Below are 16,188 nucleotides of genomic sequence, written 5' to 3'. Positions count from 1 at the left end.
AAGGGATTAGATCTGATAGAGTGCCTGATGAACTATGGACGGAGGTTTGTGACATTATTCAGGAGACAAGGATCAAGACCATCCCCAAGAAAAAGAAATGCAAAAAAGCAAAATGGCTGTCTGAGGAGGCCTTACAAATAGCTGTGAAAAGAGAAGTAAAAAGCAAAGGAGAAAAGGAAAGATACACCCATTTGAATGCAGAGTTCCAAAGAACAGAAAGGAGAGATAAGACAGTCTTCTTCAATGATCAGTGCAAAGAAATAGAGCAAAACAATAGAATGGGAAAGACTAGAGATCTCTTCAAGAAAATTAAAGATACCAAGGGGACATTTCATGCAAAGATGGGCTCAATAAAGGACAGAAATGCTATGGACCTAACAGAACCAGAAGATATTAAGAAGAGATGGCAAGAATACACAAAAGAACTATACAAAAAAGATCTTCACAACCTAGATAATCACAATGGTGTAACCACTCATCTAGAGCCAGACATGCTGGAATGTGAAGTCAAGTGAGCCTTAGGAAGCATCACACGAACAAAGCTAGTGCAGGTAATGGAATTCCAGTTGAGCTATTTCAAATCCTAAAAGATGATGCTGTGGAAGTGCTGCACTAAATATACCAGCAAATTTGAAAAACTCAACAGTGGCCATAGGACTAGAAAAGGTCAGTTTTCATCCCAATCCCAATGAAAGGCAATGCCAAAGATGCTCAAACTACCACACAATTGCACTCATCTCACATGCTAGCAAAGTAATGCTCAAAATTCTCTAAGCCAGGTTCAACAGTACCTGAACTGTGAACATCCAGCATCTAAATGCTCAAGCTGCATTTAGAAAAGGCAGAGGAGCCAGAGATCAAATTGCCAACATCTGTTAGATCATTGAAAAAGCAAGAGAATTCCAGGAAAATGTCTATTTCTGCTTTATTGACTCTGCCAAAGCCTTTGTGGATCACAACAAACTGTGGAAAATTCTGAAAGATATGGGAATACCAGACCAACTCACCTGCCTCTCACCTGCCTCTTGAGAAATGTGTATGCAGGTTAGGAAAGAACAGTTAGAACTGGACATAGAACAGCAGATTGATTCCAAATAGGAAAAGGAGTACTTCAAGGCTGTATATTGTCACCCTGCTTATTTAACTTATATGTGGATTACATCATGAGAAACGCTGGGCTAGATGAAGCACAAGCTGGAATCAAGATTGCCAGGAGAAATATCAATAACCTCAGATGTGTAGATGACACCACCCTTATGGCAGAAAGCGAGGAAGAACTAAAGCACCTTTGGGTGAAAGGGATAGAGGAGAGTGAAAAAATTTGGCTTAATGCTCAATATTCAGAAAACTAAGATCATGGCATCCAGTCCCATCACTTCATGGCAAATAGATGGGGAAACAGTGGAAACAGTGGGAGACTTTATTTTTTGGGGCTCAAAATCACTGCAGATGGTGACTGCAGCCATGAAATTAAAAGATGCTTGCTCCTTGGAAGAAAAGCTATGACCAACCTAGACAGCGTATTAAAAAGCAGAGACTACTTTGTCAACAAAGGTCCGTCTAGTCAAGGCTATGGTTTTTCCAGTGGTCATGTATGGATGTGAGAGTTGGACTATAAAGAAAGCTGAGCACTGAAGAATTGATGCTTTTGAAATGTGGTGTTGGAGGAGACTCTTGAGAGTCCCTTGGACTGCAAGGAGATCCAACCAGTCCATCCTAAAGGAAATCAGTCCTGAATATTCACTGGAAGGACTGATGCGGAAGCTGAAACTCCAATACTTTGGCCACCTGATGTGAAGAGCTGACTCATTTGAAAAGACCCTGATGCTGGAAAGACTGAAGGCGGGAGGAGAAGGGGATGACAGAGGATGAGATGGTTGGATGGCATCACTGACTTGATGGACATGAGTTTGAGTAAACTCTGGGAGTTGGTGATGGACAGGGAGGCCTGGCGTGCTGCAGTCCATGGGGTCACAAAGAGTCGGACATGACTGAGTGACTGAACTGAACTGAACCATATAAATGAGTGCTTATAGAAATCTTTAGGGAATGAATCAAGTTTGCTCTCATTTTCTGCTTGCCATATTGTTCAAAGTGTATATAAAATTTTGTAAAATCTGTAATTTCCTTGTGCTATTGAAGAGTTTGGGATGATTTTCTGTGGAGGTATTGGCTTGGCACTTTTTCCTCTCTTGTCATCGTGGTCATACAGATATTGATAACTATGCATCATGACTGATTTTTTAAAAAGTTCTAAAAAGGCTTCTAAATGAAAGCTATAATTTTGTATTGAATTTCTAGTGACATGAGCAAATCACTTGCTCTTTGCCCTTATGGATTTTATAATGTCATCAGAGCCTATCAATAAAATTATAGCCTACTGTTGGGCGTATGTAATTCCTTATAGTATTGTGTATATAGGAGGCATGGGAGGGGGCACAAACTGGAGTGTATCTGCCCTGGAAACATTCCAGCAGTGAATGAGTATCTGTGTGTGTGGCTTTTCATTTTGTATCTACTGTACAGTCAGTCCTGGAAGCTGCACATGAAGAGTGTGCCTGACTCTCACTTGGGAATGATCTCTTGCTTCCACCTACTGTGAATGACATTGACAAGAATTGTGCCATTGTAATCCATTTCAAGCAGCAACAGACTCTGCACTTAGACCTCAGGGCTGTTCCTTCCACCTGAGTGGTCAACCTCCATCCAAGAGGGAGAGAGATGCTGCCAGAGATCAGGAGCTTAGGTCTTGAAGGGAGTGAGAAGGCCATGGATGACCCAGGAGGGGAAGCATATGTACTTCCCTTAATAGATGTATTTCTATAATAATGAAGTTTTTATTTAAAAATACACAAGAGGGCAAAAAACCCATACCCAGAAGCAGAAGAGATTCAGCTGTAGGAAAACAGTAGTTCCAAAACTTTTGTTAAATTTTAGGAGGCCTCTCTAGATGGCTGTCTTGTTCAATCATTCTCGAACTTTTGGAGATTTACTAGTTCACCATAATTTGTAGGTTCCCTGCTGTCTGGAATCTTTTCTCTGTGATCTTTTTTGTGTTCTCTTGAGAGCACTACCTCTGTTCACTTTTTTTTTTATATATACATTTCTGGTTACACATAAATAACACAGATCTAGCAAAGAGATACAATAATTATATGAGGATCTGGGATTCCACCTGAGACATTTCTACTTGTTAGGTTTCTGTCTGACTCATGGAAATGTATGATGACCTGATGTTCTGAGTGCAACAGTGTATGATTAATAAAGAGAAATGACATGCACTCTTCACTTTTTTTGCTCCTTGCCTCAGTTCACCTCAGTTCGGCACTAACTGTAACCCCACTTCCAGAGTGTAGAAAGGGGGAAAACTGTTTTGAGAGTTTAAATATTTTTGTCAGGGAAGAATTTATGAGTATCAGGGGTTTCGTGGGGACAGAGGAGTATCTGTGTTTCTTCCCTTTTGGTTTCCCTTCCCTTGTTTACTATAAGAGCATCCAAGGATCGATTTACTGGGTAAATGTAGTTTCAAGAGAAGTACTACGGGACATGTTATTTACTGTTTTAAATCATGACGTTTAAGGACATGCAGATCATCACTAACATAATCATCTTTCAACAAATACCTCTTCAGGACACAACATATATATAAGACACCATCTTATTACTGCATTGATATTGCTGTTGTTCATTTGCTAATTCTTGTCCAACTCTTTGTGGCCCCATGGACTGCAACATGCCAAGCTTCCTTATCCTTCAGTATCCCCCACAATTTGTTCAAACTCATGTCCTTTGAATCAGTGATGCCATCCAACCATCTCATCCTCTGTTATCCTCTTCTCACCTAGCCCTCAATCTTTCCCAGCATCGGGGTCTTTTCCAATGAGTCGGCTCTTTGCACCAGGTGGCCAAGTATTGGAGTTTTAGCTTCAGCATCAGTCCTTCCAATGAATATTCAGAGTTGATTTCCTTGAATATTGACTGGTTGGATCTCCTTGCAGTCCAAGGGACTCAAGAGTCTTCTCCAACACCATAGTTCAAAAGCATCAATTCTTCAGTGTTCAGCCTTCTTTATGGTCCAACTCTCAAATCCATATATGCCTGCTGGAAAAAAAACATAGCTTTGACTATTCAGACCTTTGTTAGCAAAGTGAAGTCTGTCCTTTTTAATGAGCTGTCTAGGTTTTTCATAGCTTTCTTTCCAAGGAGCAAGCATTATTTTAATTTTATTGCTTCAGCCACCATCCACAGTGATTTTGGAACCCAAGAAAATAAAGTCTGTCACTGTTTCCATTGTATCCCCATCTATTTATCATGAAGTGATGGGATTGGATGCCATGATCTTAGTTTTTTGAATGTTGAGTTTTAAGCCAGCTTTTTCACTCTCCTCTTTCACCTTCATCAAGAGTCTCTTAGTTTCTCTTGCTTTCTGCCATTAGAGTGGTGTTGTCTGCATATCTGAGGTTAATATTTTTCCCAGCCATCTTGATTCCAGGTTGAGCTTCATTCAGCCCAGCATTTTGAATAATGTACTCTGCATATAAATTAAATAAGCAAGGTGACAGTATACAGCCTTGATGTACTCCTTTCCCAATTTTGAATCAGTCTATTGTTCCATGTGTGGTTCTGTTGTTTCTTGACCTGCATACAGGTATCTCATGAGGCAGGTAAGGTGGTCTGGTATTCCCATCTCTTGAAGAATTTTCCCCAGTTTGTTGTGACCACAGTCAAAGGCTTTAGCATAGTCGAGGAAGCAAAGTAGATGTTTTTCTGGAGTTCCCTTGCTTTTTCTGTGATCCAATGAATGTTGGCAATTTGATCTCTGGTTCTTTTTCCTTTGCTAAATCCAGCTTATACGTCTGGAAGTTCTTGATTCACACACTCTTGAAGCCTAACTTGGATGATTTTGATCATTACCTTGCTAGCATGTGAAGTGTGTGGTATTGTGCTATAGTTTATTCATTCTTTGACATTGCCCTTCTTTGGAAATTGAATGAAATCTGACCTTTTCCAGTCCTGTGGCCACTGCTGAGTTTTCCAAATTTGCTGGCATATTGAGTGCAGCACTTTCACAGCATCATCTTGTAGGATTTGAAATAGCTTAGCTGCAATTCCATCACCTCTACCAGCTTTGTTTGTAGTGATGCTTCCTAAGGCCCACTTGACTTCACATTCCAGCATTTCTGACTGTAGGTGAGTGATCACACTATCATGGTTATCTGAGTCATTAAGACCTTTTTCATACAGTTCTGTGTATTCTTTCTACCTCTTCTTAATATCTTCTGGCTCTGTTAGGTCCATACCATTTCTGTCCTTTATTATGCCCATCTTTGCGTGAAATGTTCCTTTGAAAGTGAAAGTCACTCAGTCATGTCCAACTCTTTTCGATCCCATGGACTTTATTGTCCATGCAGTTCTCCAGGCCAGAATACTGGAATAGGTAGTCTTTCCCTTCTCCAGGGGATCTTCCCAACTCAGGGATTGAACCCAGGTCTCCCACATTACAGGCAGATTCTTTACCAGCTGAGCTACAAGGGTTGTTTTTCTCTGTTTCTTTGAATTGATCAGTTAGGAAGACTTTCTTAACTCTCCTTGCTGTTCTTTGGAACTCTGCATTCAGATGGGTATATCTTTCCTTTTGTCCTTTGCCTTTCACTTGTCCTCTTTTCTCAGCTGTTTGTAAAGCCTTCTCAGACAACCACTTTGCCCTCTTGCATTTCTTTTTCTTGGGGATGGTTTGGTCACCGCTTCCTATACGATGTTAGGAACCTCAATCCATAGTTCTTCAGATACTCTATGTATCAGATCTAATTCCTTGACTCTATTTGTCACTTCCACTGTATAATCATAAGGGATTTGATTTAGGTCATACCTGAATGGCCTACTTTCTTCAATTAAAGTCTGAATTTTGGCATAAGAAGTTCATGACCTAAGCCACAGTCAGCTCCTGGTCTTGTTTTTGCTGACTGTATAACACTTCTCTATTTTCAGCTGCAAAGAATATAATCAGTCTGATTTCAGTATTGACCATCTAGTGATGTCCATGTGTAGAGTCTTCTCTTGGCAAAACTGTTAGACTTTGCGCTGCTTCATTTTGTACTCCAAAGTCAAACTCATCTGTTATTCCAGGTATCTTGTGACTTCCTACTTTTGCTTTCCAGTCCCCTATGATGAAAAGAACATACTTTTTGGTTTTTGTCTAGAAGTTCTTTTAGGTCTTCATGGAACTCTTCAGTGTCATCTTCTTTGGCATTATTGGTTGGGGCATAGACTTGGATTACTCTCATGTGAATTGATAAAATGGTTTTGTTTAGTATGAACTTTTAAGAAATTTCTAACACAACTTAATCACTAATTTTGGGGGCACACTATGACTCATTTTGAAAATGGCTATTTTAATGTTTTACCTCCTACTCTACCATCTTGATATCTCTCTCTCATTTTAATTTTTAATGAAAGATTTTTTGTATATGGTCTTCCCTTGTGGCTTAGCTGGTAAAGAATCCGCCCGCAATGTGGGAGACATGGGTTTGATCCCTGGGTTGGAAAGATCCCCTGGCGAAGGCTAAGGCTATCCACTCCAGTATTCTGGCCTGGAGAATTCCATGGACTGTAACAGTCCATGGGGTTGCAAAGAGTTGGACATGACTGAGTGACTTTTACTTCACTTTTTTTATTTATGATGTGATCACGGCAAACTGATTGAAATTTCAGTTATGATAAAGTGTTTGAAACCAGGGCTGAATTGTGGTAAACAGATCTATGTGTGAATATGCATATGAGTATTTTCAATTTTTGGAGCTACTTTTAATAATAAGTTTGATCCTATGGAATAGAAACTAATCTATTTTTTCCTGATTATTTATAGAAGATTTGTAAAACAGAGTGAAAAGGAGAAATTCTACCACTCTGAGAAAAATCAAAGTTAATAGTTTCTTTTCTTCCATTCTCACTTTCTTCATTTCTCTCCATTTTATGCTTCTTCCTTATTTTTTTCATTGTCACCTGACTGCTATAGCTCTTTTTATCTTATACATTATGTATCCCCAAATTAAACTTAAACTGTCAACAAGGGCTGTTAATGGTGTTAAACCATAGATGGTTAACTGCCATAGGCCAAATGATACCATTTTTATAATGAGATGCTTGATATTTTACAAAACGGAAGATTTTGCATTAGAAAAATAGTCTAGATTTCTGACTTCTCTTAAATAGGAAGACTTGGCAACTTTGGGGTCTCTATTCCCATCTAGTAACAAATATTTTTCCTGAATAATGTGTGTCCTCTGGTGACCAGGCAAGTGCTGTCTAGTTTGCCGTAGTCCCCACCACTCCCTGTTACTGCTCAACACGGAGGATCCAGTTGCCATTTATTGTCATGCTTGCATTGCTTTCTCTCATTTAGTCCTCTTTATTCATTTGTATAATTTTGTTGGATCCTGCAGGTATTTGAGTTTGTGATCTCAAACTTAAATTCATTTGTGCTAGACTAATCATAATTCATAAAACAAACCAAAAAAAACTCTGACTCACTCTTCTTGCATGTATGAATTTTATGAGAAGAGATATGAACAAATCCAATGAGTGATTCTCTGAGAGAGAAATTGTGTAGAAGAAAATGAGGTGACAAAACTGAGAGGGTAAGAAAACAGAATTTGAAGGGCAGTGTGTATAAGTCAGTCCCTTTAAACCAGTGGTATGTTCATGTGTGGGTGTGTATGCAAACGTACACCTGTGTGCACGTGTGCATGTATGTGTTTGAAAAGCGACTCTGGGAACTCCCTGGTGGTCCAGTGGTTAGGGTGCTGTGTTCCCACTGCGGGGAACATGAGTTCAATCCCGGGTTGGGAACTTAAAAAAAAAGGTGACTCAGGTTTATAGCCATGGGAACAGGACTCATTTGCTGCATTGCTATTGTTGACTCATTGAACTCCTTTGTCTGTAAATATGTTATTGGGAAATTCTGCTGTTATTGGAACTGAAACTGAAGACTTAAATGGTCTTTTGTCCCTGATGACTCAAAAGGAGACCTTGAGGGAAAACCCTTTAAGATGAATATCTCAGCCCAAATAAAACAAAATGAAATACAGAGAGGACAGAAGGTGAATTTAAGAAGGGGCTCCTGTAAAGTGCCTGTGAGTAAGTAAAAAGTTTACAGGATATTTGTTTTGGTTGAGGACCATACTGGGATGACAAGTCAGAATGGAAGTATTCAACCCTAGGTCTACCTTTTGTATTTTTTAAGCTAATTATTTGGTGGTTTATAGATTCAGATACTAAGGTTGTTTATGGAAGCTTTGTAGTAAAGGCCAATTGAGCAAATCACTGGCTTCCATTGCCCCATTTCAATTAAACAGTCCCTTTTACATCAGCTTACAAATCAGTCATCATGTGCCTTCCTACATTTAAGTATGTTTCACCAACACTTTGAATTCATGTTACCATTAAAGTTGTAATTATTCAATATCAGTAAATTCAGTGCTAACTTTCAGTTAATAAGACAACTGGGTCTTTTTAATGTCATGTATACTTATATCATGATTCAATCTTTTGTTTTTCCATGAGCAGCTTGCAAACTCATGAAATTAAAAAAAATGCCTATTCATTTTTATTTATTTAATTTCATGCTATAAACATTACTTTTATACATCAAAATAGTACCTATCTTTATCATCCTGTTACATTGTTAGACCTGACTCAGAATAACTTACTTGTAGTTCCTCAAAGTCAGATATTAATGAGAGGACTAAGCGTCTATCAAGGTTTTTCAAAAGATTTTAGGGTTTGGAAAGGACTTGGTTTCTGGCTAAGTAATGGATGCTTATAAATAAACTGTGTTTTCTGTGTTTCCTGCTTTATAAAGTACCTCAGTGAGGTGTTATGACTCCTCAAATTAAATCTCGTATGATAATCCCTGGCACATTAAAATCTCTGCTACTTCATATATGAAGTCTAATGCCATGGACACACTGTTCCACCAAGGGCCACCACCAGTTAGACGTGGGAGGTGCAGCAGTCAATGAAAAAACAATGATCCTGGTAATTTGGTCTGTGTTAGAACTTAGTAGAGCTCTTAGGATACCATTTATTGAGGCAACTTGTTAACCAAGACTTGAGTCAGTATCTGCGATTTTGCTTCAGGAAGTTCAGTGTGTGAAGTATTTTGTGTGTTTATTTGTCTGTGTTTTCTCCTGGGTTAGAATCCACAGATGCCCTCAGGTTGGCAAGGAGTAAGTGACACATGGAAGAAGTCATTCATTAAATGATAGCGTCTCCATCCCCAGCCAGGCAGCTGGCATAGTGTACACTGGCGCACACTGCCTTGGGGTTTTGAGGGACCACAGAGGACGCAAGAGCCGAGGCTGTGTGGCTGAAGGACCTGGTCATTTGGTTGGATGCTCACTGGGGTAGCTTGAGAAGGAATAAAGGCCTCTCTCAGCCTTTTCACTTCCAGTTCTCTTTTAGAAGAATGACCAAGACAAGCATTTTCTCCAGATACTTTTCAGGTCGTACTACTACATGCAGTGATGACAGGATGACATTTGATAGCACTATCAGGAAAATCATTCATTAAATGAAAAATACCTTGAGCATCAAGGTGTTTTGAGGCTCAACTTGGAGCCAATAAAATTACATATATGGTGTTTTTTAAAAAAAATATTTTTATATTAAAAATATGTTCATTAAAGACATTTCAGAAATTATCTCCTGCACGCTCACCTCCCATCTTCTGACCCCCTCTACAAGAAATGTTTACCAATCTTAATGTTTTGGCTTGTGGGACTCAATCCTGGTTTGGATATATTTTCTCTGTATCTATATATAGTTATAGATACATTGCTATAATTGTTCAACCCACTGTACATTCTGCTTTATGATCTTCCTTTTATCACTTAAAATATTGTAAAAATGTTTTCCCAGTCATTGAATATTTTTTTCAACCTCTTTATTCAGTATCTTGAAAATATTTCATAATTTATTTCTAAAGTCCATCAAAAGAGGCAGTGAATATTATTTTAGAATGTATTTGTTTGCATCCTTGGCCAGCTTGGGATCTGTATTTGCCAAAGTGTTCCCTAGAAATTGTAACAATGTATACCTCTGGTAAGTTCCACCATTCTTTTGGACCCTTGATGAAAGGTTAAATAAAAATGCATGCTTTAAAATAAAGTCAGGTAGGGAATAAAGTATGTTGTCTCTTCAGACTGTTGGCACCATTATTCTCAATTATAGTGTTTAAAAAAAGGGTGACCACTTTATGTATTTCATTAAAAATGCAGGCAGTTATAGTATAAAGGTGTTCTTTGATGTCAAGTAAATGGGTCTGCTGTTTGCAGTATTCACATGACCATACCTTTCATTTTTCATACTTCAAAATCTTCAAACTTGTCAAAGCCTGCTTTCTCCTGTCCAAGTTTCTCCTATCAGGCTTGAAAGTTTTCAAAATCTTTCTTCCACTGGGATGTGCTTTCAAAAGTGTTTGAAATCACACTTAGAGAAAATTAAAGGAAAAAGTGAATTTTCCCTCTAGAAAAGGTCATTTGAATTTGAATTCTAAAGCAACTTAGTTTGTGACTTAGAGCAATTAACAGCAAATTTATCTACTCCAAATTGGAATATGTTTATAGGCCTGAAAAAAATAGGGGGGTTATTGGACATTTTATTAATGAATTAATGTTTCTATAACAATTATGATGGAAATTATATGGGTGATTATCAGTTAAATAAAACTTTATCCGTGACTTAATAGTCATATAGTCAGGAGAAGGGGACTCATGACTTCATTCCTATAGAGGCAATGCAGTGCAGTGGTGAGAAGGACGTAAGGATGGAGTCATCTTGCCAAGGTTCAGATTCCATTTTCAGCTGTCAGTGATCTTGGGCAAGTTACTTTCTCTCTGTGTGCTTTGGTTTTCTTATTTATGAGATGGGGGACAATCATATTTCCAGGGTGACCAGCTGTTCTGGTTTGCCCAGGCCCATCCTTCTTTTAGCACTAAAAGTCTAGGATCCAGGGAAAGTTCTCCCTGAGACAAAAAAATTCCTAGTTTGGGGGGGAGGGGTGAGGGCAGAAAGTTAGAAATAGAGCATAAACCCATATAGTGGCCCCCCAAAACAGGGGCTAAAATAAGTGTTTTAGGGTCAGATGTATATAGTGGAGATGATCCGCTTTCCATAGATACTGTTACTTCCCCTTTCCATCCTTGCTGATATTGACAATGGTGTATTAAGTAGGATAATGTTTAAAATACTTAGAGCCTGAAACTTAGTAGATGTTCAAAGATGTTTGCTTTCATTCAATGTTACTATGATGTTAAGGTTTACGCTGTTTTTTGATGGTACTGAATAATATTAAAAGGCAGAAACAACACATGTACTTTCCTGTCATTGATATGAAAACTGAAACTGTAGTCCCTTGGAGTGATAGAAATCCCCTTGCATGGTTAGTAAAATGTCCTGCCATCACAGAGTGCCCACCATTCCTTCTCCTTTTTGCCTTTCAGTGGAGATGGGCTGACCCTTTCAAATATTTAGCAGTAGACTTCCCTCTCAATGTATGCTCACGACTTCTGTTACTGCTAATGGAAGTTACACATGTGTGCTCACCAGGATGAGAAAGGCCTTTATCCCATGTCGGGCAAAGACCCGTGATCCTGAATCTCTTTCTAAACTTCAGACCTGAAGAGAGCAGTGCAGGGTATTGCTGCTTTCTCTCTGTATTAGCTTCTTCAATTTCCTTTTAATTGGAGCCTGCAACCCAGAATCTTGTAACTTCAGGGGGATGAACAATACAAATTAAGATCTGGATGCTTTCCAGGAATGAATGGCTCAGCTCAAAGAACAGTTTGTTTTTTTTTTTCTCTTCTTTTAACACAGTTGTGGCTATTCACAAATCGCATGCAGTTGCCTAATGAGTCCGTATTTGCTTCTGAGGTTTCACATTTGCAAACTATACTGCTGAGAAAATAAGTGATGTGTTCACCCACCTCTGGTGTGAGCTGACTGATTTCATGTACAGGACAGAGAAATACTAGAATAGTCAAAATTCTAAACCAGTAGCACAGAACCTTCAAATACAATATCTTACCCTTGTTCAGGACATTCATTTCTCCCCAAGAATTCTTTCTAATGTATAAGACTTCAATTTATGTTTAAGAACTAGTAAACTATAGCAGTTTGACAGCCATTCACACTTAATTCTGTGCATTAAACCAACAGCATTCTTTTCCACAAACATCCATTGTTAGGACAATGCTCTCAGACAGAATTTATGAGAAATGGAATTATGTTACCAAGGAGATAGCATTTACTATAATGAAGAGTAGATCCTAGAAAATGGCCCCTTTTACAGCAGCTCAGAGCAGAGCCACAAAAGCAATTGATTGGTCTTGGCATTTAGTCTTATATCAGCTGTGTCATCCATAGCTTCAGGAGTGAGAACACTAATCTAAAGTGACATTTCTGTTCTGGCGGGCTTTTCTGCCCTGATGAAAGCAATTACTTCATTCCTAAATGATAATTTGCAGGAGTTTCAACCACTTTAATTGATAATTTTTTTTTTTTTGTTCTGAGTTCAATTGTGAAGTGATTAGCTGATTTGGTAAATAGAAATTTAAGGTGTGAAATATACAAGTTGCTCCAAGGTAAAGTGCTGTTTATTGGGTGGAGAGAAATTACTTGATAAAACTGCAGCTTTTTTGTCATTTTTATGGAACTGCCAGTTGGTAGCTTAAAGTTCTGGAGGAAAATGAAGAACAAAACACTTTGATTCAGGAGGTTTTTGGCAGACACCAAAGCATGCAATGAATAGTTGGGTCTTGCTGTGGTTCATTCAAGGGTTATTTGAATCAAGGTGAACATTGGTTGAAAAGAATTGTGCGGACCTCTCAGCTTTCTTTATTACTATTCTAATGACTCATTCTGGTATTAAATCCTCTTACTTAAAGTGTTAAGAATAAGAATGCTCATTGGCTAAAACCAATTAATTTAATTATTAAGTTCAAACATACACAAGGCATTTTCTGAAGATGAGGGAAAGCATTCAGTGGAATGGCTTTAATTACTCTTTGGATCTATTTTACCACAAGTCAAAAATAGGTCATGATTATTCTATCAGCATAGATCATAGATCATAGTTTAAAGATTTTAAAGATGCATCTTGATTTTAATACTTTATTGCATGTTAGCAGTTGCACACATTTTTGACAATGTTTTTAAGCAATCAATTTCATGATATTTTCTTACATGGGGGAAAAATAATGGTCATTTCACTTGTTAAATGAGAAAAATAAGGCAAGAATGAAGGTCAAACTGATTTAGCACATCAAACAGTCTTTGTCAGCCTAGCTTAATATATCCTGAGTTTGTGGAACAAATGAAATTTTGCTGCTATGTTACACTTTGCTTCCAAACAACCATTACAACTGGTTTTATATATTGTGTGAGCATCAGACCATCAAACAGTGCATCTTTACTGACGTGTTGCTGCAGCGATGATCTACAGCAGCAATCTGCCATTTATATAAGGGCAAAATGTGCATCTATATTTAGTTGTGAAATTGGCCTATTATACTCTTGATGTTTACAGAGGCTAACATAAATTAATGATGACAGCTATGAGCAGTGCATTAGTTAAGCAGCAGAGTTCTTACCTTGAACTTGAAGGTTCCAGTTTTAACTTCCAGTATGTACTATACTGCTTTCTTCACACATTAAAGGAAGGTTTCTGAAATTATTACCCTTTCTTGAAGAGCATTAAAAGATTTCGGGTTGGGAGTTATGTTGTACATACTCCTACCAGATAACAGTTGTTTATGCATTTCTCAATTATATTACCTTGTAAGAAACATGGTATTTACAATCATGGGGAAAAAAAATACTTCTGAAAGATTTTTATTCTTTTCAGTGGACTGATTTGATTGACTTTGAACTCTCTGTGATGCCAATGTGTGGTGGACTATTTTACTGAAAGTAATGAAGTAAGGACAAGCAGTGCTTATAGAATCTTTACTGTACTTTTTCCCTGGGAAGCTGCCTCATTCAGCTCATGTCAGGGCAGGTGTAGGTACCGGAGTAACTATAGATTTCACCGTTAACTATGACCAGAGATCTGACAAGTATGCAGGTGTTCAAAGGTTCATGAGTTAAAATGCTGCAGCCTTTGATGAATTTTTGATGGCTGCATTTTTAATACAGGTCGACCTTCTTCCTTTGAGGCTGCATGCCAGATTAATTGATAAATAGTAGAAGTCTAGTGCTGGATTCTCCTAAGCAAAACAAGTAGGAAAATCCATAAAAAAAAAAAAAAAACTGCCTGTCTGGCTCCTTAGAAGTACTTTAAAAAGATAAAATTTAAAGTGGTTTTTACCCTACTTTTCCTTTCCCCTAGAGTTAATGACCAAAACCTGCCATGTTCTTTTATAAAGACTAGTTATTGTACTCTAAAAGTTTACATGAAGGTGTTAACTTTGAGGCTTAGAGAGAGGATTTTTATGTAGAGAGAGTATGGATCTGTTGATAATGTCCATATAAGAAATCATTCCATAAATATAATTATAAATTATTTAAAAATAGCTGACAGATATCCGGCTGTGAAGAAGTAATTGAATAAGAAACATTTGACTAAGGTGGCTTACTTCTTCTGTTGGTTCCTCTGTGACAGGAGGAACAGTTCCTCTGTGATACTATTTCTGCTCTGTTATATTCTGTAAATATCCAACTATATTGTTTCTGTAATCACTATCACCATTTCTGTGAAGTAGGAAGCCAAAGAAATAAATTTTGCAAAGCTAAATTTGACAAAGCACAAGAGACAACTTAGTTCTTTTAATGAGTCATCACATCCAAAGTTACCTGTTTTTTCCACCATGGAAAAGTGTCCCAGTGAACAATTGACACCTTTATCCAACTCTGAGACAGCTTCAGAGAGATCGCAAGTGCTAAGTCAATTTCATAATATTGGTTTTGTGATAGTGGCAGTGCCTGTTTTTTTGTTTGTTTGTTGTTGTTGTTGTTTGTTTTTTTTTAAGAAGCAACAAAAACTTTCTTTTAACTTTTTTTTCCTGTCTCATTTCTGGCTCAAGTAGAGTTTCACGATTCAGCCTTGCCCCCACTATGGAGGCCAAAACTGGAAACTGCTGTTGTCCTTCCAAGATTCTTCCCTGCTTCAAATGTTCTGGGTGAGCTCTCCATGGTCCTGGATTTGGAGCTTTGCTTTACAGACAGAGCTTTCAAATTTGTGATGTTTTGGGAGATGCTTTGAAAGATCTTCTTCCTGCTAGGAGTACACATATTCTCTTTCTGATGAATAATTATCATTGCAACTTTGAAGTCTTCCATAGAAGCTTTCACAGTCTTCCCGAGTAACCCACCCATTCCCTTAATTACTGTTTGGATGTTCATTTTTCTCTATAAACAAAATTGCTTGTCAATTTTGAATGCCAGTTTTTTCTACTTTAGGGAACTAAAAAATGATCCTCTATTATTCTTAGCATAGGAAATAACTTATTTATAAACATTTCATCTTCCATTAATGAGACACGCATTTTTTATTTGAACAAGTCACTGAGTATACCTATAGTAAAAGACAGGTAGACCTAGGCATAAGGAGGAACATAATGAAAAATCAATATCTCTGCAATCAAGTAGTTTTATTTCACCTAAGTACACAGTGTGATATGTCAGAACCAGTAGATGGAAATCTTATTGGTGAGAACACAGTATAAATTATAAAGGACCTCAAAGCATAGAACAGTCAGTGTGACATGAGCATGGGTTCTCATTTAACACATCTTAGACAGTATTACTGTGTCCTAGGAGCCACTATAAATATTTTTTTAACTGCCCCAGTTAATTTTAACAGGAGCCTTATGAAGCAGTATTATCATCACATATCACAGGTGAGAAACTGAGGCAAAAGAGGCTAAGTAAGTTGCTCACGTTTGTTAATTATTATGTAATTAGTCATAGAGCCAGGATTTAAGCACAGGCTTTGGAATTCATGCACTTACCCTCTGTCTCCTGCTAGTGTGAAAGACATGCTGAGAGAGGCAACAGACAGAACTTAAAGAAAGTGAGAATCATGAGTTGAGAGAACATGGAGGTATTTAAATAGATAGGCAATTTTAGGGTTATCACCAAGCAAAAGTCAGCCCTCTGATTTAATTTCTACTGTCACTATGTGGGAAGTAA

The 16,188-nt window shown here is 37.8% G+C and overlaps 1 protein-coding gene across 16 annotated transcripts in view; it reads left to right on the top strand.

Annotated features, from left to right (window-relative positions):
• The window catches only part of NPAS3 (neuronal PAS domain protein 3), a 920,744-nt gene that overhangs the window by 263,652 nt on the left and 640,904 nt on the right, over positions 1–16,188 (top strand). The window contains exon 2 of one of the 16 annotated variants that reach the window (XM_043489747.1): positions 15,084–15,176. The exons of the other annotated variants lie outside the window; for them this stretch is intronic. Within the exon in view, the coding sequence (XP_043345682.1) occupies positions 15,112–15,176 (65 nt within the window). The 5' untranslated portion in view covers positions 15,084–15,111. The remainder of the gene's footprint in view (positions 1–15,083; positions 15,177–16,188) is intronic. 16 annotated transcript variants of the gene reach the window in all.

This window comes from Cervus canadensis, chromosome 17 (genome assembly GCF_019320065.1).
Source record: "Cervus canadensis isolate Bull #8, Minnesota chromosome 17, ASM1932006v1, whole genome shotgun sequence".
NCBI classification, from domain to species: Eukaryota; Metazoa; Chordata; class Mammalia; order Artiodactyla; family Cervidae; genus Cervus; species Cervus canadensis.
The sequence above is the reverse complement of the archived record's forward strand: the minus strand, read 5'-3'. Positions and strand labels throughout refer to the sequence as shown.